At 47.6% G+C, this 23,748-nt stretch overlaps 1 protein-coding gene across 1 annotated transcript; it reads right to left on the minus strand.

The window, feature by feature from the left end:
- Window positions 1-411: 411 nt before the first annotated feature.
- On the minus strand, window positions 412-23,748 carry PGD (phosphogluconate dehydrogenase). Its single transcript, XM_024253269.3, has 13 exons — window positions 21,633-23,748; window positions 21,055-21,130; window positions 20,186-20,365; window positions 17,663-17,728; window positions 16,544-16,662; window positions 12,762-12,831; window positions 9,371-9,505; window positions 7,681-7,870; window positions 3,812-3,942; window positions 3,420-3,553; window positions 2,000-2,099; window positions 1,380-1,502; window positions 412-1,289 (listed from the first exon to the last, which is right to left on the minus strand). Exons 1-13 carry the CDS (start codon window positions 21,794-21,796, stop codon window positions 1,170-1,172), a joined length of 1,608 nt encoding a protein of 535 aa, XP_024109037.2. The 5' UTR covers window positions 21,797-23,748; the 3' UTR covers window positions 412-1,169.

The raw sequence follows: 23,748 nt of genomic DNA on the forward strand, positions 1-23,748 counted from the left end.
CCTTCTCAAAAAAAAAAAAATAAAATAAATAAAAAGTTGGTGATTTAATGAAAACTGTCTCCTTCACCTTAGCCCTGAGAGGTCAGAGGTCACACTGTAGACTCCAGCTGTTGAGACACAGGCGCTGTTCGCTCCTCTTGGGCAACTCTTAGGACTTTCTTAACACTCCAGGGAAATCATCACGAAGTCAAACCGCTGCAGGGAAACAGTCACATTGGCCCCAGGCCACACAACCCTATCAGCACGCTGGCAGGTTTTATCTTCTCTCAGTAAATAAGATAAAGTGAAAAGCCTAGTTTAAGGAGCGGGCTTAGCTTGTTCAAAATCCCACACTGAATCCCTGGGCCTGACTTAGAGCAAGTAGAGACAGGTGTGGGAAAGGAAATAAATCAGACCAAGCTGAGCCCATCATTAAAGCGTAGTTCTCTAGAAAGTTTATTATGAAGTATTTGACATACAAAAAGCCATAAAGAATGTCACGTCACGCACAGCTTGCCAGGAGCAAAAAAAAAAAAAAAAAAAGGACGAAAGAAAAAGCACATTACAGTGAACGTCCATGTACCCACTGCCCAACTGGAGGAGAAAGAAAACATGCCCAGTGTATTAAAGCACCTGGTGCGTCCTCCCTGCCTGCCTCCTCTGAGTGAAGCATAATCCTAAATGTGGTGTTTCTTGTGTTATTCTAGTCTTTTTTTTAAAGAAAAATCTTTCTGCCAATGGGGATAATGGCTCCATGTGGCCGAGGTGAGACTAAGAATCTGGAGAAGAGCATCAGTCTGATGTAGCTTTTATTGATTAAAGGAAAAAGGGAATTCAGCCGCATGATACAGAGGTTCCAGTTGATCAAAGTGTGCAAACACCCTTCCCGTCTGCGTGATGGGAACCGCACCAGCACACGGGGCACGCAGAAGCCACTGCCGCAAGGAGATGGTTCCCACTCTCACGCACATGAGCAGCTCCTGGTCAGTCCCAAGAGGCAAGGGCAGAGGGCACGGTGGCTCTCACAGAGCTACTTTACAAATAAACTGTGTGTCTTCCTCAGGAGTCTCTTACAACACTTTTAAAAAAGATCTGAACAGAAAATAGGGCAAAGGGCCAGGTGGCAGTGCCATGAGGCATGTGGAATGTCCTGGTCTGTGGAATCGTGGAGGGTGACAGGAGCAGCATGATCAGGCGTTGTATGACGAGGATGACACAGTGCCACCATGGCCTGTCCAGTTGGTGTGGATAAACTGCCCTGGTTTGGCCAAGAGTTCATAGGTGTGAGCCCCGAAGTAATCCCGCTGAGCCTAGGAAACGAGAGAGTAGGTTGGTCAGGACAGTCCATGGCGCACGACCCCCAGGGGCCAGCCAGGTTAACCCCTGCTCCACAGGCTTACCTGGATGAGGTTGGCTGGAAGCATCTCATGTCTGTACCCGTCATAGAAGGAGAGGGCAGTGGTAAAACAGGGCATGGGAATGCCAGCCTGGACCCCAGTGCTGACTGCCCGCCGCCAGGAGTCCTGAGCACAAAACGCACAGCCAGAGGTTAGTGATCTGCCCCTGGCGACACTGATAGATTTTCATTCATATCAATGTGGGTAAATGAAAAACTGATGGTTAGGCCAGGCACGGTGGCTCACGCCTGTCATCCCAGCACTTTGGGAGGCTGAGGTGGGCGGATCATGAGGTCAGGAGTTCAAGACCAGTCTAGCCAACGTGGTGAAACCCCATCTCTACTAAAAATACAAAAAAAAAAAAAAAAAAAAAAAAAAAAAAAAAAAAAAAAAGCCGGGTATGTTGGCACACCTGTAGTCCCAGCTACTTAGGAGGCTGGGGCAGGAGAATCGCTTGAACCCAGGAGGCGGAGGTTGCAGTGAGCCGAGATCATGCCACTGCACTCCAGCCTGGGCAACAGAGCGAGACTCTGTCTCACAAAAAAAAAAAAAAAAAAAAAAAAATCAAAACTGATGGCCCCAGGGAGGTAGAGTAACCATGGCGCCAGCCCTAGGATACGTACCTGGCAGTTTTCAACAGCTGACTTAAAGAAGTCGTCCAGTAGGAGGTTCTGAAGTTCCGGGTTTCGATCAAATGCATCCTTTATCTTTCCTAGGAATACACTGAAATAATCGAGGGGGGAAAAAAGCAATGCATCTTTTTTTTTTTTTTTTTTTTTGAGACAGAGTCCCGCTCTGTCACCAGGCTGGAGTGGAGTGGCACGATCTCAGCTCACAGCAACCTCCACCTCCCAGGTTCAAGCGATTCTCCTGTCTCAGCCTTGCGAGTAGCTGGGATTATAGGCATGCACCACTACAACCAGCTAATTTTTGTATTTTTAGTAGAGATGGGGTTTCACCGTGTTAGCCAGGATGGTCTGGATCTCCTCACCTTGTGGTCCGCCTGCCTCGGCCTCCCAAAATGCTGGCATTACAGGTGTGAGCCACCGCGCCTGGCCAAATGCAATGAATCTTAACTCTAACAGGGAAGTAAGTTGGAAGCCGATGTATACCCTAGTGAAGTACAAAGTTACATTTCTCATCTCTTCAGGCTGTTAACCCTTTTCCTGTTTAGAAAAAAAGTGCAGCTCGCTGCCAGCGCTCATTTAATTTTACATAAACACGCTTTTTAAGGCTGAAGCAAATGTGACTGATTTTCAATGTGAAAATAAAATATAAAAACTATTCTTGGAGTTATTTCTAAAGAGAGCTAATATTAGAATCATCTGAATCACCAGAATCATCTACTTCAGAAAAATCATTCATCAAATGAATCTTCAGCCAACATGAGAACGATGTAACGTCATGTGTAGGAATGCTACGTTTTCTATGATTTGACATTTTCAATGAAAACACAGAGCAAAGTCCCAAGAGGCAAGGCCAGAGGGCACGAGAGTTCACAGACCTACTTTAAAAGGTGTAACAGGTGTAGTGTGCAGCCAGGCGCAGTGGCTCACGCCTGTAATCCCAGCACTTTGGGAGGCCGAGGCGGGCAGATCACCCGAAGCAAGGAGTTGGAGACCAGCCTGGCTAACATGGTGAAACCCCGTTTCTACTACAAATACAAAAAAATTAGCTGGACGTGGTGGCGTGCCCTTGTAATCCCAGTTACTTAGGAGGTTGAGGCAGGAGAATCACTTGAACCCGGGAGGCGGAAGTTGCAGTGAGTCGAGATCGCATACCATGGCACTCTAGCTTGGGCAATAAGAGCGAAACTCGGTCTCAAAAGAAAAAAAAAAAGGTGTAGTGTGGACAATCTAGTTACAGCAACTGAGGTATAGTGAAGAAGGGAACCAGATAATCTAAGCCTATCTTGCTGCCAGTGTCCAGTGATGGGGCTAAGCGACCATCCCTGGAAACTGCTCAAGCTAAGTGTCCCAAGATCGCACTTCTGCACAGCCGTGTGAGTCCTTCCCGTCGGACCCTGGGCTGCCTCTCACTTACCTTCTGATGATGCAGCCCCCTCTCCACATCAGGGCAATGCCACCATAATTGAGGGTCCAGCCAAACTCGGTGGCTGCCTGCCTTAGCAGCATAAAGCCTTGAGCATAAGAGATGATCTTGGAAGCGTAGAGTGCCTAAAGAGTGACACAGAGACCTACTAGGATTGCCATTAGGAGAGTGACCGCCTTATGTCTACCAGTCTTATTCTCATCAGCAGTGGAGATCCCAGAAGGGCCAAGATTCTAGGAAAACGCTCTAAGTCAAGATCCAAGTGAAGGCTGAACTTCATTCCACCTGCCATCCCGTGGCCTTGAGTGTTCTCCCACAACAACCCCCACCCCCACTGCCTTCCACGGGACCAACAAAGACCACTGCCAGGGACTGTGTCCCACCTTCCGAATGTCCTCCAGGAATGATTTCTTATCACCATCAAACTGGAACTTTTGGGGACCCTTCAGCTTTTTGCTAGCTTGAATTCTCTCATCCTTCAGAGATGATAAGCACCGAGCAAAGACAGCTTCTCCTACATGGGGGGATCGGGAAGAGGAAACAGATTACTGTCAGGCCTCTGAGCCCAAGCTAAACTATCATATCCCCTGTGACCTGCATGTATACACCCAGATGGCCTGCAGCAAGCGAAGAATCACAAAAGAAGTGAAAATGGCCGGTTCCTGCCTTAACTGATGACATTCCACCATTGTGATTTGTTCCTGCCCCACCTTAACTGAGCGATTAACCTTGTGACATTCCTTCTCCTGGCTCAGAAGCTCCCCCACTGAGCACCTTGTGACCCCTCGGCCCTGCCCGTAAGAGAAAAACCCCCTTTGACTGTAATTCTCCACTACCTACCCAAATCCTATAAAACGGCTCCACCCCATCTCCCTTCGCTGACTCTCTTTTCAGACTCAGCCTGCCTCCACCCAGGTGATTAAAAAGCTTTATTGCTCACACAAAGCCTGTTTGGTGGTCTTTTCACATGGATGTGAGTGAAAATTACCAAAGTTCGAATAGCAACCAGAAGAAAGGTGGAGCAGGAAAGTCTGTTTATACAAAGAGCTGAAAGTTTCAACCTTAGGCCACAAAAGTTGACATGGATCGGAAGGAACTTTTATAAGAAGCTCTAAACAGTTAATTTGATAACTAAAACTCTAAGACAATCTTCCAATATAAATATGAGTATTCAATCACAAAGATTAACATGAAATTCAAAAGGGAGTTTTGAGGGAAAATGAAGAGATAGAAACCACTGTTATGGCTGGGCAAGGTGGCTAACACCTGTGATCCCAGCACTTTGGGAGGCTGAGGTGGGAGGATCACTTGAGCCCAGGAGTTCAAGGCTACAGTGAGCCGTGATCACACCACTGCTCTCCAGCCTGGGCAACACAGTGAGACCCTGTCTCTAAAACCAGTAAAATAAAATAAAAACCACTGTTACGTAGAATACTCAGTGTTGGTCCATGAGTAAAATTTCAAATTCAATTTAGAGGACTTTAATTTTTTTTTTGAAGATTTTACATTGATAAGTCACATTTACAGACTCACACCCTCACCTGTCAAAAAAATGTTAGGTTTTTATATTTTATGGTTTTCAGTATAGCCGTAATCATTAAAGTTTAACCACTTTACTTCATTTGAATTAAAAAGTCAATGTAGGATTTTAATATGAAGACATTTAGTATTTTCAGAAAGTATCCCTTATAAAAGACTACTTGCTCAACTGACAACTTACAGTTAGAATAAATGACTCTTTAACCACTTTTTTCCCCCATAGACAAAATGAAGTAAAATCTCGGGGAACTAACAGAGGACTTTATTTCTGAGGAAAGAGGAGCAGCTATGGCTTGAGACTGCTAACCCTACTCCAAACACACGAAAGCAGCTACCTCTCTCCTGGCCCAAATGCACACACAGGATGACTTAGCATTTCTAGAAGGAAGCTTTGTAAGATGACTGGTGCAACAGGCTATGAGGCAAACCTTTCCTGTTAGAGGGGGAGAGGGCAGCTGGAAGACTTCCCTGTTAGTTCACAAATAATGATGGCTCCCAGCCAGGGGGTGGGCCCAGCCACCCTGGGGGAAGAGGTCTATGGATGCACAGGAGAAGAGTAGGATTCTGAGATCCTAATACTTACACATATACTTGAGTCCGTGATGAATAAATTGCGCCTAGCTATCGGCCCCTCCCTCCTCACCTATGTTATGGCTCAGATCTGCTAAAAGCAGCCAACTTCCTTCTATACAGCACGGAACTGTAGAAACCACCGACTTCCCTCCTTACTCTGCCTTACACCACACAGTTCATCAACAGGGCGAGGCACAATGAACAGGGAGGTCAAAAAGTGAGAAGAGTCAAGGGAGAGAAAGGCAACCTGTATCCAGAGGAGCAAACAGGAAAAATTCTGTTTTATTATTTTTGAGATGCTTCTTTTTTTTTTAAGGCGGAGTCTCGCTCTGTCGCCCAGGCTGGAGTGCAGTGGTGCGATCTTGGCTCACTGCAAATTCCGCCTCCCCGATTCAAGTGATTCTCCTGCCTCAGCCTCCTGAGTAGCTGGGATTATAGGCGTGCGTCACCATGCCTGGCTAACTTTCGTATTTTTAGTAGAGATGGGGTTTCGCCATGTTGGTCAGGCTGGTCTCAAACTCCTGACCTCGTGATCCGCCCACCTCGGTCACCCAAAGTGCTGGGATTACAGGCACACGGCCCAATTCTGTTTTAATATAGTGAGAACATTCTGCCAGAAGCAAAGATCAGCCTTTCATTAACCACGAGAGGCATCTTTCGTTCTCCTTTTTCATTCCTGCCAGAAGTCTATGTATTTTACGCTTAGAACCACCTTTGCTGGGCACGGTGGCTCATGCCTGCAATCCCAGCACTTTTGGAAGCTGAGGCAGGCAGATCCCCTGAGGTTAGGAGTTTGAGACCAGCCTGACCAATACGGTGAAACCCCGTCTCCACTAATAACACACAAAAATTAGCCAGGCATGGTAGCACATGCCTGTAATCCCAGCTACTCGGGAGGCTGAGGCAGGAGAATCACTTGAACCCAGGAGGTGGAGGTTGCAGTGAGCCGAGATCATGCCACTGAACTCCAGCCTGGGCGACACAGCAAGACTCCGTCTCAAAAAACAAACACACAGAAAAAAACCCCCGCTGGCCAAGATTTTGATATTGTTAATCCTCTCTTGTTTTATGTTTATTTCTTTATATTATTTCCTTATCTTTCTGAGTTTTGATGCTTAGCTCACTAATGTAAGATAAAAAAACAAGTGGGCAGGATACACACCAACTTCAGGATAGTGGCTTTCTTCTAAAAGAGGAAGGAGAAGGAACTTAGCAAAACAACAAGGACTCAAATGGATAGGTAATTTTAATTTTTTTAATATCTGGGGGGAAAAAAGGAAATTTTTAATAATTTCTGAGTACACAAGCATATGTTGCTCGTGGGGATGGAGTCTCATTCTGTTGCCCAGGCTTGAGTGCAGTGGCATGATCTTGGCTCACTGTGACCTCTGCCTCCCGGGTTCAAGCGATTCTCATGGCTCAACCTCCTGAGTAGCTGGGATTATAGGCAACTGCCACCACACCCGGCTAATTTTTTTTTTTTTTTTTTGAGATGAAGTCTCGCTCTGTCACCCAGGCTGGAGTGCAGTGGTGCCATCTCAGCTCACTGCAAACTCTGCCTCCCAGGTTCAAGCAATTCTCCTGCCTCAGCCTCCCGAGTGGCTGGGACTACAGGCGCGTGCCACCACACCTGGCTAATTTTTTGTATTTTTAGTAGAAATGGGGTTTCATCATGTTAGCCAGGATGGTCTCGATCTCCTAACCTCATGATCCACCCACCTCGGCCTCCCAAAGCGCTGGGATTACAGGCGTGAACCACTGTGCCCGGCCCTCTTATTCATGAACTTTTCTATGAAAAAGTTCACCCAAGTTACCTGCCTCATAAATAAGATCTTAGATCACTGACTACAATTACATCACGAATGCTAAAATATTCAAGATAAAACTGGATAGGAAGGACAGTCACTTCTGAATTTACCTCACAGTTTGTACGAACGAGATAAGAACGACAAAGAAGAGAATCAAAAGCAGTGTCAGCCTCTCTCACACTGTCAGTTTCTTCAACGCAAGAAAGAGCAAAAGGCACTCTGAAAGCTGAAGAGGGCTGAAAAGATTCTCTAAAGACCAGTCTGTATCAGTCCTCCAGACATCAAGATCAGAATAGTGGACGAAAGGGCCCAAGTGAAAAGCATAACATTACCAATGAGGGTGACGGGTACGCCGTACTCCAGGGCGGAGATGGCGGTCCACTTCCCTGTGCCCTTCTGCCCGGCGCTGTCCCTGATCTTTGGCAGCAGGTGTTTGCCATCGGTATCTTGGAACTTGAGAATATTGGCTGTGATTTCAATCAGGAATGAGTCTAGCTCTGTCTTATTCCAATCCTCAAAGGCCTACGTGCAGAACACAGGAGAGAACCACGTTAGAGGAACGAGGGCTGAGTAAGGAAGCCCCTTGTCCAACGTCCATGCTGACCGATGCTCATGGTTGCCAACAGGCTCTGCTCGCGTCTGCCTGGGGACTTCTGCTCCTGCTGGTTGAGTTTTACGCTAACTCAGAGTCAGTTGTGTTTGTTCTGAACCTGGTTATACTGAATTTCTGGCCACCAGAAGTGTTGTCTCCTCAGAGCCAAGGGCTCCTAACTTCACTTAGGTCTCTGTGCACTGTCGCCTCCTCAGAAGCCTTCTGCAATCACCGGATCTCGTCCCAGTTTACTCTTCGTTCTCACAGTCATCGCTAACTAGTTTGATATTGTTTATTTATTTCTGTCTGTCTTCCCAGCTCATGGAGGGCAGGCACTTTCCTTTCTTCACTAGTATATCCCCAGCATTTAGAATCATGCTTGGCATATAGTAAAGCACTCATGTGTTTGCTGAGTGAACACATTAAATATTATATATACCAATTAAAAATGAACACAAAAAGAAAAGCACTGTTTCTGTGAAAGAAAACTAAGGCAATGTTTTAGAACAATTAACAGCAAGCCAGTGAAACAAATAATAAAATAAGTGAGGATGACATGAATAAAAAACTAGGAGGAAAACAACAAAAAATCTGGAAAGCTTCTATACTGTATGCCTTGCTAGTGTCTGTAAATCACATCCCACTGGAAATAACTGAAACTAGAAATTCTAGATGATAAGACATGACTAGAAAGCGTATCAGCAAACCATACTTAACGAGAAGGCCTTGGCCCTCCAGAAAATGGCGGGTGAAAGTCCTTTTCTATGGTTTTAGTTAAAAGCTATGTTTACCTCATGATAAAGATACATTCATCTAAAGTATTTAGGGAAAACAAAAGTATGGATACCTGCAGTTTACTTTCAATGTATCCAAAAAATAAGATGAAATTGCTGGGGGATGGACAGACATTGAGAAAGCAAGTACAGGAACCTGTGGATGGGAGAAAGGAGGCGGTGCGTATCCAGGTGTTCACTGTAAAACTCTCAAACTTCTGTGCTGCATGCTTGAATATTTTCATAATAAAATGTTGGGGGAAATGCTTCAGCTTCCCTACTTGGACTGACTTTTCGGATTAACAATCAAAAAACCAATCCCAACTTGATCAGGAAAGAAAGCTTCTGCTGCATCTGCCATGTGCGACAACTGTAGGAGTAAACGAGACAGGTCTGTGGAGTGACACAGTGCCTGACACCAGGTAAGCTACGCTAAATGGTGGCGATGATAACCACCCAGACTCTGTAGGGACTTTCTGCTTAGTGACTAACTAGCATAGTGTACGGCCCTATTACTAACAGTTTCCCTTAAATTAGGCTGAGTCCATGCAGGCCACCCAAATGGCCAAGGGGATAGGAATGAAGAAAAGATTCGGTGTCCGTGGCAAAGTGAGCACTCCCTGCAGAATGGACACAGAGGCAGTGCCGGGGCCTCACCTGGGCCATCTCATCCTGCGCCATGCCCAGCACGTCTTTCATCAGGTGGTATGCCTCACAGATCAGTTGCATGTCCCCATACTCTATCCCGTTGTGCACCATCTTCACGAAGTGGCCTGCTCCCTCATCTCCCACCTGTCAGGACAACAGGCACCAAGAGGCCTTCAGAGAGACAGGCGACACACCAGAGAAGTCCACATCAGCTTTCATGCCAATGTCCCTGGCAAGGCTACCTCTCCACACAAAAAATAACAAGTATAAAATGAGTATAGCATTTTTGATACAAGAATCATATAGCAATTCAAAGCAAGCTTCAGTCCAGTACAATATTATTTAACACTAATTCTAGACTCATTCTTCTCAAGGTTTCTCAAAGTCCCTGAATTCACTTTCAATACCTATGGCTCTCTAGCCTGTATTTTCTACTTTCTCATCATTCAAAGCAACTCCCCACCTTCCCAGCCCCCACCCACAAGAAAAAAAGTCCTCTTTTTCTCAGAGTTACCACTTTTCTAGCAACTAGAGGTTAAAATATATTGGCTAATTAAATCACTTGTTTTTTTTTTCAAAATATAAATGTATTGTAGTTGTTCCTAATGGCTAATGAAAAGTAAAATAACCCTAGATCCAAGGTCTCAACCTTGTAAGCCCAGAAAGGAGTCCCTCCAAGGCCCCATCATTATATTTATAAATATAAATAAAGACCAGATCTTTATTTATAAACTAGCAAGATGTATAAAACCAGAATACCAGTTTATGAATGTAGGATGAAAACCTTAACTATGGGTCTTCGTGGTTACAAATGTTAGTCTGGTCAACACATTCTGGCCCTATAGACAAGCAACTGGGAAGCCAGATTATCCACAAATTATTTAGTTGTCAAGAACTGGAACAAAGGGAGTGATGAGAGCCAAACAGTTCATGGCATCAGACTCTCAGTCATCTACACCCAGCTCCATGACAGGGACGCACCTGCCCAGGAGGCCAGGTGTTTGGATGACCTGGGCAGTCTTTCTGCTGGCTGTCACCACCTGGACCGATACGACTGACGCTTACATCAGGACTTCACTGCCCATGTTTCTTTTTTTTTTGAGACAGAGTCTCGCTCTGTTGCCCAGGCTGGAGTGCAGCAGTGTGATCCTGGCTCACCACAACCTCTGCCTCCTGGGTTCAAGCAATTCTAACGCCTCAGCCTCCTGATGAGCTGGGATTACAGGAGCACACCACCACACTCAGCTAATTTTTGTATTTTTGTAGAGATGGAGTTTCACCATGTTGGCCAGACTGGTCTCAAACTCCTGACCTCAGGTGACCCACTCACCTCAGCCTCTCACAGTGCTGGGATTCCAGGCATGAGCCACCATGCCTGGCCTTGTCCATGTTTCTATTGCTGCCCCCGCTGACTTCTGATTTTGACACTCTAGCCATGCAGTAACATGGCTGCTAACATCTTACTTCACCTTACCCTTCCTGCCACTTCAGCCATGAACTAAGGAGGGCCTGCTTGATCAACACACGTAGGGGGAAGGACTGTGCTTCTCTTCACGACTTTGTCCTAAGTATGTGTATCTAAAAAGAAGTTGCAGGCTGGGTGCCAGTGGCTCACGCCTATAATCCCAACACTTTGGGAGGCCGAGGTGGGCCGATAACTTGAAGTCAGGAGTTTAAGACCAGCCTGGGCAACATGGTGAAACCTCATCTCTACCAAAAATACAAAACTTAGCCAGGTATGGTGGCACATGCCTGTAATCCCAGCTACACTGGAGGCTGAGGCATGAGAATCGCTTGAACCCAGGAGGCAGAAATTGCAGTGAGCTGAGATTACGCCACTGCACTCCAGCCTGGACGACAGAGCAAGACTGTCTCAAAAAAAAAAAAAAGTTGCTACCAGTCCTTTTTACTGCAGTGATCTTTTTGTTTTTGTTTCTGTTTAAGAGACAGGGTCTCTCTCTGTTACCCAGGCTGGAGTGCAGTGGTATGACCACTGTTCACTGCAGCCTTGAACTCCTGGGCTCAAGGGATCCTCCCAAAATGCTGGATTACAAGCATGAGCCACTGCGCCTGGCCTTTTACCGCAGTAATCTACTGTCAGGGAACAGAAGTCCCTTTCCAATCCTTCACACTAATGAGAAGATTACTCAGCCCTTTACATCAGTACCAGCACCAGCCTCTTTCTACCCTAAGCAGATTCTGACTGAGCTCAATGGCCGACCACTGGTGAAAAGGTAAGGACAGGTGAGCTGCTGTAGCCAAAGCCACCAAGCACTGGCAGGCCTAGGAGGGAGGGCTTCCCGGATTCCTCATAGGCCTGAGTCCTTATTTCAACCTCACCGTTGATCTCATATAAAATAAAATTGAATAATAAAATTCACATTAAAATTGCTGATATAAAATTAAAGGGAATCAGGAGCTAAAGAGAGCTTGGAGATCATGTAATCCAACCCCATATCTTACAGATAAGGAAACCGAAGTCCAAGAAGGGACGTGGCTTGCCTGATGTCACAGTTAATGGAAAGCCAGAATTGCCACGCGGGTCTCCTGAGCCTAATGTTTTTTTCCATCCACAGCATGGGCTGAACTACAATATGAGATAAAGTTTACTTTACCAGCAACGTGAGGCTGGGCATGGTGGCTCATGCCTATAACCTCAGCACTTTGGGAGGCCAAGGCAGGCAGATGACTTGAGAGTCCAGGAGTTTGAGACCAGCCTGGGCGACGTGGTGAAACCCCATCTCTATAAAAAATACAAAAATTAGCTAGGTGTGGTGGCATGCACCTGCAGTCCCAGCTACTCAGGAGGCTGAGGCAGGAGGATCGCTTGAGCCTGGGAGGCAGAGGGTGCAGTAAGCCAAGATCGCACCACTGTAGTATGAACTAGGCTAGGCCTCCTTCACATTCAGTGAGGGTGAAGTCCACAGGTTACTTTGTTCAAGCACAGAATGCCTGAACCCCACACTACGGGAAGGGGGATTTTCCACATTCATGGCCAGGACGTCTGACACCGCAACAGTACATTCAATCCTCTTCCTTTCCCCCATGCAAGCAAACGCCACTTTTGAATCTGACATTCTTTCCTTTGGCCGTGGAATAATATGGCTCAAAAAAATCTTACTTCACTTCATCCTATTCCTTTTTAAGGAATCCATCTTTTAGATGAATTACAGAAGGCTGCTTTCAATATCAACCTCAAGGCTATGAACAGTCAGTTAAGATACAAAGATGTGAACAGCAGGAATGCATTCTAGGCATCAGATATGCTAGCGATCAAAGATTGAGACGTTTATGTCACCAAGCTAACCACTGGGAGACCACGGTGGCCTTTCTGTGTGCACTTCATCACTTAGACACGCCCATGTTGCCAACTGGCTTTAAAGAGTAGCCCAGAACTTGCCCAGTCACAGCAGGGTTCTCCAGTTCCTACTTTTGCAGCAATGCCTTGGAAGATAGTCTTGATATGGGGCCTGTGTGAAGAAACAGTGCGGTTCAGCTAATGAGAAGAGATGGGCTGAGAGCCCAATTACATACCCATAGACACCAACCCCCATCTTTTCCTTTCTTTTTTTTTTTTTTTTGAGACAGGGTCTCTCTCATGTTGTCACCTAGGCTGGAGTGCAGTGGTGTGATCTCACTGCAGCCTCCTCAACCTCCCAGATTCAAGTGACCTTCCTGCCTCAGACCCCTAAGTAGCTGAGACTACAGGTATGTGACACCACGCTCAGCTCATTTTTTTGGATTTTGTAGAGATGGGGTTTTGCCATGCTGGTCTCAAACTCCTGAGCTCAAGTGATCCACCCACCGTGGATACCCAAAGTGCTGGGATTACAGGCATAAGCCACCACTGCACTGGGCCCATCTTTTTCTTTCTAATGGGAGGTGGAAGTGCCCACAAAAAGATAATGAATGTGCTAAGTTCTCAAGGTCATCTTCAGACCCTTGACTGAAACTGGCCCCCTCCTCCAGATCCTGGTGGGCCCTCAAAGCAGAGACTGGACTATCGGACTGAGACTACAGACAGAAAGGCTGAGCAGAAGCATCACCAAAGCACCAGAAGAAATGTCTTCTTAGAGACAGGGTCTCACTCTGTTGCCCAGGCTGGAGTGCAGTGGCACAATCACGGCTCCCTGCAGCCTCAAACTCCTGGACTTAGGTGATCCTCCTGCCTCAGCCTCCCAAGTAGGTGGGGCTACAGGTTTGTGCCATCACACCCAGCTAATTAAAAACATTTTTTTGTAGGGACAGGAACTTGCTATGTTGCCCAGGCTGGTGTTGAGCTCCTGGCCTCAAGCAATCCTCACACCTCAGCTTCCCAAAGTGCTAGGACTATAGGCATGAACCACCATGCGTGGCTAATTTTTTGTTGTTGCTGCAGAGATGGGGTCTCCCTATGTTGATGTGGCTGGTCTTGAACTCCTGGGCTCAAGCACTCCTCCCACCTCAGCCTCTTGAGTCACTGAGATTACAGGCACGAGCCATCGCACCAGGCTCAGAAATTTCTATTGCAGCAGCAGCAGACGGTATGATTGCAAATAGCAAGCAATACGAAAGTTCCTTTAGAGATCCTCTTAATTTTTTTCCCTTTTCTTTATTTCTCCTTATAATGGCTTTTAGCAAGTGAACAGACCCTCTTTTATTTGTCTGGATGTGTGCTGCCAGGCACAGAATGGTTCTGGACATTTGGATTAAGAACCAGGCAGCGTTTTTGAGAGCTACATGACCATTCAGAGAAAGGCCGCTGTTCATTCCTTCCACAGCTCAGCATGGGGATGTATTACTCCTGAGACTTTCCCTCACTGTTCTGCTCCCTATTGGCCAGCCAGGGTTTCCTCACAAAAAGTTTCTGGTACAGACATGAAATCTTACAGGGTTGTGAAGTTAACATTTAGGATTAGGGATGAAGACAGCTACACCGGAAACTGCAGAGCTTCACTGAACTTTTACAGTGTCCTTCTGGTAAAGGTGCCACTTGTACTTCTGCCACCACACTATGAGGAAAGAGAACTGATGGAAACAACTGGAGCACTCCGTATGTCAAATACTTTTACATGCATTGTCTGCTGGCTGCCTTTCTAACTGCTCACTGTGCAGGTGCTTCGAGATAAGTATTTTCAAATCTTTTTTTTTTTTTTTTTTTTTAAAGAAACAGGGTCTCGCTATGTTGTCCAGGCTGGCCTTGAACACCTGGGCTCAAGCAGTTCTCTCGCCTCAGTCTCCTGAATAGTTGGCACTACAGGTGCAAGCCACTGTACACACAGCTGTTTAAACTTTTGAGAAGCAGAAAGGCCTCTCTACTTCTGTGTTTTATTAATAACACACTGAAGAGAATCCCCAGACTCATGCACCAGAAAGGTAATTTAAAAAATCATTTTTGGCTGGGTGCAGTGGCTCACGCCTGTAATCCCAGCACTTTGGGAGGCCGAGGCGGGCGGATCACGAGGTCAGGAGATTGAGACCACCCTGGCTAACACGGTGAAACCCCGTCTCTACTAAAAATACAAAAAATTAGCCGGGCGTGGTGGCGGGCGCCTGTAGTCCCAGCTACTCAGGAGGCTGAGGCAGGAGAATGGCGTGAACCCAGGAGGTGGAGCTTGCAGTGAGAAGAGATCGAGCCACTGCACTCCAGCCTGGGCAACAGAGCAAGACTCCATCTCAAAAAAAGAATCATTTTTTCTTTTTTACTGAGACCAAGTCTCACTCTATCACCCATGATGGAGTGCAGTGGTGAGATCTTGGCTCACTGCAACCTCCGCCTCCCAGGTTCAAGTGATTCTCGTGCCTCAGCCTCCCATGCAGCTGGGATTACAGGTGCCCTCCACCATGCCCAGCTAATTTTGGTATTATTAGTAGAGACGGGGGTTTCACCATGTTGGCCAGGCTGGTCTTGAACTCCTGACCTCAAGTGATCCTCCCATCTCAGCCTCCCAAAGTGCTGGGATTACAGGTGTGAGCTACCGTGTCCAGCCTTAAAGAATCATATTTCAGGCCAGGCGCGGTGGCTCACGCCTGTAATCCCAGCACTTCAGGAGGCCGGGGCAAGTGGATTACCCATGATTATTTATATATATATATATTTGTTTTGTTTTGTTTTTGAGACCCAGTCTCACTCTGTCACCCAGGCTGAAGTGCAGTGGCACGATCTCAGCTCACTAACCTCCGCCTCCTAGGTTCAAGCGATTCTCCTGCCTAAGCCTCTCAAGTAGCTGGGACTACAGGCGCACGCCACCATGCCTGCCTAATTTTTGTATTTTTAGTAGAGACGGGAATTCACCATGTTGGCAGGATCGTCTAGATCTCCTGACCTGGTGATCTGCCTGCCTCAGCCTCCCAAAGTGCTGGGATTACAGGCGTGAGCCACCATGCCCGGCCAATTTATATTTTTTAATCAAAAATATTTTTGTTTTACTTTTTTTGTAGAAACAGGATCTCACTATGTTGTCCAGGCTAGACTTCAACTCCTGGATTCAAATGATCCTCCCACCTCAGCTTCCCAAAGTGCTGGGATTACAGGCATGGGGCATTATGCCCAGCCTGTTACCCACGATTATTACATAAAGTTACTTTTGGGCTATATATCAGCTAAAAGAGGCAGACCTTATTCCTACATCCAGACATTGCACAGAACATTATCTAAACTGCTTCCTTAAAGCCTAGTTAGAGGCCGGGCGTGGTGGCTCATGCCTGTAATCCCTGCACTTTGGGAGGCCAAGGCGGGCAGACTGCCTAAGGTCAGGAGTTCAAGACCACCCAGGGTAACATGGTGAAACCCTGTCTCTACTAAAAGGCAAAAATTAGCCAGGCATGGTGGTGTGCAACTGTAGTCCCAGCTACTTGGGAGGCTGAGGCACAAGAATTGCTTGAGCCCAGGAGACGGGGGTTGCAGTGAGCTAAGATCTCACCACTGCACTCCCGCCTGGGCGGGGGAAAAAAAAAAAAAGGCCTATTTAGAACGTCAGGTATCAGTCTTGATAGAAATAACAGAAGAAAAAAGGCAAAAAAGGATTGTGCACATATATTATATCGAAGCAACAAAATGTCTAGATAAAAGAAATTGCCAGCAACTCCTAGCTGTCACACTCAGGGCACCAGAGATCAGGGTGGCAGAACTGCTCCTGGCTTATTCGTTCTCCAAGTCCAGCTCCCTTGTACAGAGATGGGCACAGTGCTGATGGCACTCACCACGCTTCTTTGTTCCCTCCTGGCATGAGCGATGGGCCATACCGGGCCCCTTCCTCTCCACCACTGACTCCACTCCCCACGAATAAAATTCCCTTGGCCTTGAGGTCTTGGCACCGTCTCTGAAGGACAGAAAAATAATTTCATTATGCTTCCATGTTTCATTATGCTCCCCAAAAATGTTTCCCTTATAAATGAGAGGAAGTATAAGATAGGAATGGAGAGCCTACATTTACAGGAAATGACCCAAGGATCTAGGAATAACTGATGACTCAGGAAAGTTAATCCCCTATGTGTAGGAGTTAAAAAACAATACAATACAACTATGGACATTCAAGATACCTACCTCGTCCCCAAAGTAAAACAATTAAGCCAAATACACATTGGCATTTTACTGGAAAAGACCTTGAATAAGAATCAATTAAGAGTAAGTTTAATACAACTTAATGCCATTCAGCACTTCAGAGCACACAGGACTTCACTCAGCATTTGATACCATTAGAGGAGTGGTTCTAAACCAGTTATAGACTGACATATGGATTACTTAGAAGGGGAAGGGGAGGAGTTAAAACGTAATTCTTAGCCTGCTGTATCTGAGTAGTCATCCTTTGAGTTGTATGTGTGACTGAGAATTCACCCACCAAGTGTGTCTTTTTTTTTTTTTTCTTCAGATGGAGTCTCACTCTGTCGCCCAGGCTGGAGTGCAGTGGCATGATCTCGGCTCACTGCAACTTCTGCCTCACAGGTTCAAACAATTCTCCTGCCTCAGCCTCCCGAGTAGCTGGGACTACAGGCGCATGCCACCATGCCAGGCTAATTTTTTGTATTTTTAGTAGAGACGGGTTTTCATCGTGTTAGCCAGGATGGTCTTGATCTCTTGACTTCTTGGTCCACCTGCCTCGGCCTCCCAAAGTACTGGGATTACAGGTGTGAGCCACCACACCCGGCCCTTCTGTTAAGTGTGTCTTAACAGAAAAAAAGGCTGAGAACTATTATACCAGTAGTAATCTCAAAAAGATCAGTACCACAGGGCAGTTCACCCTACTGTCACATATGCGATGCTGACACTTTTTTCTAGAATGTTCTCAGAACCTGGAAGAATCTGGACTGAAGAACACTTACTGTGGTGTCCCTATATTCAGAATTTCCTCCGTCAATGATGATGTCACCAGTATCCAACAACGGTACCTGTAACCAGACACCAGCATTAAGATGGACCAAAAATGAAACATACCTTGGCAAATTAAAACAAACAAGAATTTATTCCAAATAAACATAGTCTAAAAAGAGTCTCATTCTGTTGCCCAGCTTGGAATGCAGGAGTGCAAACCTGGCTCACTGCAACTTTGAACTCCTTGAACCACAATGCCCAGCTAGTTTTAAAAATTTTTTTGTAGGCCGGGCGCGGTGGCTCACGCCTGTTATCCCAGCACTTTGGGAGGCCGAGGTGGGTGGATCACAAGGTCAGGAGATCGAGACCATCCTGGCTAACATGGTGAAACCTCGTCTCTACTAAAAATACGAAAAATTAGCTGGGCATTGTGGCGGGCGCCTGTAGTCCCAGCTACTCGGGAGGCTGAGGCAGGAGAATGGTGTGAACCCGGGAGGCGGAGCTTGCAGTGAGCTGAGATCGCACCACTGCACTCCAGCCTGGGGGACAGAGGGAGACCCCGTCCCAAAAGAAAAAAAAATTTTTTTTGAGATGGAGTCTCACCATGTCGCCCAGGCTGGTCTCGTTGCCCAGGCTAGTCTTAAACTCCTGGGCTCAAAAGATCCTCCTGGGTCGGCAGGAGGCCAACACACTCAGCCTATTTAATCTTCAATAATCCTCTCTGTGGCCAGAGTTAGACTCTATTTAAAAGTTTAGGGCTGACCGGGCTCAGTGGCTCACACCTGTAATCCCAACACTTTGGGAGGTTGAGGCAGGCGGATCGCTTGAGCCCAGGAATTTGAGACCAGCCTGGACAGCATAGCAAGACCCCGCTTCTATTTTTAAGTAAACAGATTAAACACTGACTATAATGTCTGTCTAGAAGAGAGTAGGAATTCAGTAAATACATATCAAATGGTTTAGTGTATGAATGAATGATTTTATGACAACAGTTCGGCAGTCAGGAAGAGACAGAGCCTTGAACATGAAGATCTACCTACAGCACACCAACCAGGCTGGGCTTTATTATTATTATTTATTTATTTTTATTTTTTGAGACGTAGTCTTGCTCTGTCACCCAGGCTGCAATGCAGTGGCACGATCTCGGCTCACTGCAAGCTCTGCCTCCCGGGTTCACGCCATTCTCCTGCCTCAGCCTCCCAAGTAGCTGGGACTACGGGCACCCATCACCACGCCTGGCTAATTTTTTGTATTTTTAGTAGAGATGGAGTTTCACTGTGTTAGCTAGGATGGTCTCGATCTCCTGACCTTGTGATCCACCCACCTCCGCCTCCCAAAGTGCTGAGATTACAGGCATGAGCCACCGTGCCCAGCCTGGGCTTTATATTATTCAATCTTCCCCCTACAAGGCTCCAGTTAACATTACTTAGTATTTTCCTATACTGAAGAATAACCCACCATTTTTCAGTTTTCTCTGTCTGAAACTGATCACAGGCAGCTTGCCACACAAAAAATTTACTATGTCCTTTTTTTAAACTCAGTGTTCTTCCTTTCTAGGTCATTTGTTTGAAAAACAGTGGCATACTGCTTACAAATCCTTCTCCCCGTGGAAACAACCCCACTGTTGACACCACTCCTCTAGAAAGGAAAGCTCAGCCTCCCCTGAGCTATCACTGCACTGCTTACAGCAAAACATTTCTTCTAAATGGGAGTGCCTGGGTTTTTTCAGAGTTGTTACTATAGAACTATTTTGGAGTATCTAAACACATTATTTCCACTGGTTCCCCTACATTTTTCTTCCAAAAAAGATATACCTGCTAAAGCCAACAAATTGTTTGGTACAAAAATAAGCATCCAGTTCCCTAGGATTCCCTAAGGAGATCTTGATTTTATTTTCATTTTTTTTTGAGACAGAGTCTCGCTCTGTCGCCCAGACTGGAGTGGCACGATCTCAGGTCACTGTAACCTCTGCCTTCCAGGTTCAAGCGATTCTCATTCCTCAGCCTCCCGAGTAACTGGGATTACAGGCGTGCGCCACAACGCCCAGCTAATTTTTATATTTTTAGTAGAGACGGGGTTTCACCATGTTGGCCAGGCTGGTCTCGAACCTGGGACCATAAGCTTGTAGCTGGGACCATAAGCTTGCACCACCATACCCAGCTAATCTTTTAATTTTATGTAGAGACAGGGTTTCGCCATGTTGCCCAGGCTGGTCTCGAACTCCTGGGCTCAAGCGATCCATCTGAACCAGCCTCCCAAAGTGCTGGGATTACAGGCCTGAGCCACTGTGCCCCGCCTTAATGTTTATTGAAATGTCTGTTAGTATTCTCAGAATTACTACCACCAAAGGACAAAGTTACTTCCTAAGTGCTGATCAAGTTAACCAACACTGCGACAGTTAAGCAATCATTTGGTCAGAGCTTAGCAGAAATTAAAAAAAAAAAAAATCTCTAGAGTTAAAAGAAGGAGAACTAAAGGAAGAAACCAAAAACAGCTGTTATCGTGGTAGCAGCTGAGAGCAGAGCTGGCCTCACCAATTTCTCGATGAAATCATCCACAGCTTGCCCAGCCTTCACCAGGAGGATGATCCGCCGGGGCTTCTTCAGCTTGGAGACCATCTCTTTCAGGGAGTGGGCACCCACCACTTTGGTTCCCTTTGCCTCATTGGCCAAGAAATCATCAACTTTGGAGACAGTCCTATTAAAAGCACAGACCTAGAAGGACAAAAGTCCTGAGTAGGAGATCCAGGACACACAAGACTTTCAGACTGTGGCCCAAGTAACAATGACCTTTCCATTCAGCCCAAGTTCTGGGGAGGTCAGACCTGCCTTTGCCTTTTCTTCCCCCAGCTGTGGGAGGCTCACTGTAAAGTTATGTCACCTCAGTAGGATGAAAACGGCAGACAACCGAGACGAAGGCCAACTACCCCCGGCGTATCAGGTAGAATCCACAACCAACCTGTTAGGACTCAGAATCAAATCCAGGAACTGGCCGGTTCAACAGGCTCTATCTTGTTGTTATTGATCATTCTGGCGTCTAAGCCACTTTAGCACTTAGAAGAAACATTTTCACTCTCCCCACATCTCATCAGGCAATCAAGTTAGAGCTCTACACAGCCAGCAAGGGTTCTCCTCCCGCACCCTTCTTCTCTACTTAAGACACTGATCTGTTCATTCGGGCTGTGAACCTCACGGACCCACAGGCACACTCCGCAGGACTAAGTTCGGGATCGGCCCGCCCACGCCTACAGGGTGCTTCTCCTTTCCAAACAAAAATGCCACGAGCAGCAACAGAGCACATTCGCAAAGTACGGCCAGGAGACCCGTGAGCTCCCAGACCCATCGCCGGCCTCGGCTAAGGCGCCCGGGAACCAGAGAGAAGACAATGCGCCCACGCCGCTTACCACAAAGCCGTGGTCATTCATGTTCAGAATTAAATTCTGGCCCATGACGGCCAATCCGATCAGCGCGATGTCAGCTCTAGAGGGGTAGAAACAGAACAAAGGAAAGACTCAGCAACACTCGACGCGCTGCAACCCAGGGGCCCGGTCCTCCCACATTTGGCCGTGACTGGGAGTCTGCACTTTCCTCCGCGCCTCCCGCGGGCCCCCCGAAGCCGGGCGCGCACGCTGCAGAGCCTCTGCCGGGCAGGCGGCCCCCAGCCCCGCCCTCGCGCCCGGCTCCGGCTGGCACGCGTCCCGCAGGTGTCCCTGCAGACTCGGCGAGGCCTGGCCGCGCCTCCTCCCTGGCCCTCGAAGGGACCCGCCCCGCCCCATGCCTGCGCGGCCGAGAGGGCAGGGGCCGGACCCGCAGGGAAGGAGCTCCGGGCCCAAGACGCGGTAGGGCCAGGGTCACTGAGCCCCAACTGAGCTCAGGCGACCCCCAGGGTGGGAGGCGTCGGAGAGAACGAGGGAGATCCCGACCCCCAAAGAGTTCTCCGCCCGCTGAGGCCGAGCCGGGCTACCCCTGGCGAGTCACTCACTGGGCCATGGCGGCGGACAGAGAAAAACAGTAGAGCTGCGACGCGCGGAGGACGAGTGAGGGAGAGACCCGCGGCGGCTCCCTCCAGAGGCTGCGGCCGCTCACGCCCGGCTTTTCGGCGCCGGCCAATCGAATGGAAGGGGTGGAGCCGTGAAGCCACGCCATTGGCTCTCCCCGACGCCTGTTAGACCATCCGAGGCAAACGTGCCCGCCCACGCCCGGGGGGCCGGATCAGTAGAGCGCCGAGCACCTAGATGACATTGCCCCGGCGAGGTTCGGGGCTCCCCGCCCACGCGCAGAGCTCTCCGCTCGTCCCAGCTGCACCTCGGTCCTGCAGGCCGTCCTCCTGGCGCAGCTGTAGCCATAGCAACTCACGCAGGACCGCGCTTTACAGTCTACCAGGCACTCGGACGCCTTTGGCGCGAGCGCCCGTCGCTCCTTCCTCAGGTCACTGCGCTGCATCGTGAGCATCGGCGTCGTGTCCCTCCGCTCCGGAGCAGGGGCCGGGCGTGCTCGTTCAGTCCTGTGCGCACTCGGAATGGGGCCGGGGAAGGCTGAGCCTCAGGGCGACCCTGATGTGGGGCCGTGCGACCGCTCACTGCGGGTGAAGAGACCCAGGCGCAGACAGCGCAGGCAGGGTATGTGTTGGTCGGAGTATGATGGGGTCAGGACTTGAGTCTTTCACCCAGGCCCGGAGATAATGGCATTGAACCCCTTCCCGTTTTGTAGACGCTATGTGACCCGCGAGATGGACCAGGTTAAATGCAGAGGCAGATACGAAAATCCAGCCATCTTAAGCCAGACATTAAAGAGATTTGCAAAGTAGCCAAGCAGCGCTTCTTATCTTACTGAGTCCCTTCTTGCTAGGAGGAAATTGTTATTCAGAAGTTTGAGTTTTAGATTTTTTTTTTTTTTTTTTTGAGCTCACTGCACCTTCCGCCTCCCGGGTTCAAGCAGTTTTCCTGCCTCGGCCTCCCAAGTAGCTGGGATTACAGGCGCCCGCCACCACACCCAGCTAATTTTTGTATTTTTAGTAGAGGTGGGGTTTCACCATCTTGGCCAGGCTGGTCTCAAACTCCTGACCTCGTGATCTGCCCGTCTTGGCCTCCCAAAGTGCTGAGATTACAGACTTGAGCCACCGTGCCCGGCCTTTTTTGATGTCGTTGTTGAGATGGAGTCTGGCTGTGTCTCCAGGCTGGAGGGCAGTGGCGCGATCTGGGCTCACTGCAACCTCCACCTCCCAGGTTCAAGCGATTCTCCTGCCTCAGCCTCCCAAGTAGCTGGGACTACAGGTGTGCGCCACCATGCCCAGCTAATGTTTTTATTTTTAGTAGAGACAGGGTTTCACCACGTTGGCCAGGCTGGTCTCGAACTCCTGACCTCAAGTGATCCACCCACCTCAGCCTCCCAAAGCGCTGGGATTAGAGGTGTGAGCCACTGTGCCCGGCCAGTTTTTAATTTTTATAAAGACCACGTCTTTGCTCTGTTGCCCAGGCTGGAGTGCAGTGGCATGATCATAGCTCACTGCAGCCTGGAACTCCTGAGGTCGAGCAATCTTTTAGCCTCAACTTCCTGAGTAGCTAGGACTACAGGCATGCAACACCACGCCCGGCTAAGACATCCTACTTTAAAATATGTCAAACTTCACAGCACAGTTATTTTTTTAAAATACAGATTTAATGAGATAATTTACATGTCATACAATTCAAACATTGTAAGTACACATTTGGATGACCTTTAATTTATACTGTTGTGTAGCCATCACCATAATCCACTTTTAGAAAACTTCCATCACCCCAAAACGTTCCCTTGGGCCTATTTGTAGTCAGTCTCTGCTCTTGCCCCCAGCCAACCTCTGATCTACTTTGCATGGTTTTTGCCTTTTCCAGAAATTTCATAGAAATGGAATAATAGCATGTAATTTTTTTGGTCTGGCTTCTTTCACTTAGCATCACGTTTCTGAGGCTCATCTGTGTTGTTGTATGAGTGGTTTGTTCCTTTTCATTGCTGAGTGGTATTCCATTATGCAATTATATCATCATTTGCTTATCCATTTATCTGTTGATAGACATTTGGATTGTTTCTAGTTTGGGGAATAAATAAATAATTCTGTTCTG

This window comes from Pongo abelii, chromosome 1 (genome assembly GCF_028885655.2).
Source record: "Pongo abelii isolate AG06213 chromosome 1, NHGRI_mPonAbe1-v2.0_pri, whole genome shotgun sequence".
NCBI lineage: Eukaryota > Metazoa > Chordata > Mammalia > Primates > Hominidae > Pongo > Pongo abelii.

Bases quoted from the DNA above. Each gene is read 5' to 3' on its own strand.
- PGD (XM_024253269.3), bottom strand. From the start codon at position 21,796: ATGGCGTGGCTTCACGGCTCCACCCCTTCCATTCGATTGGCCGGCGCC. The intron at 17,729-20,185 runs GTGAGGCCAGCT...GTCTGGTTACAG, and splicing joins ATGATTTCATCGAGAAATTG to GTACCGTTGTTGGATACTGG. The intron at 16,663-17,662 runs GTAAGTGTTCTT...TCTGTCCTTCAG, and splicing joins CTGAATATAGGGACACCACA to AGACGGTGCCAAGACCTCAA.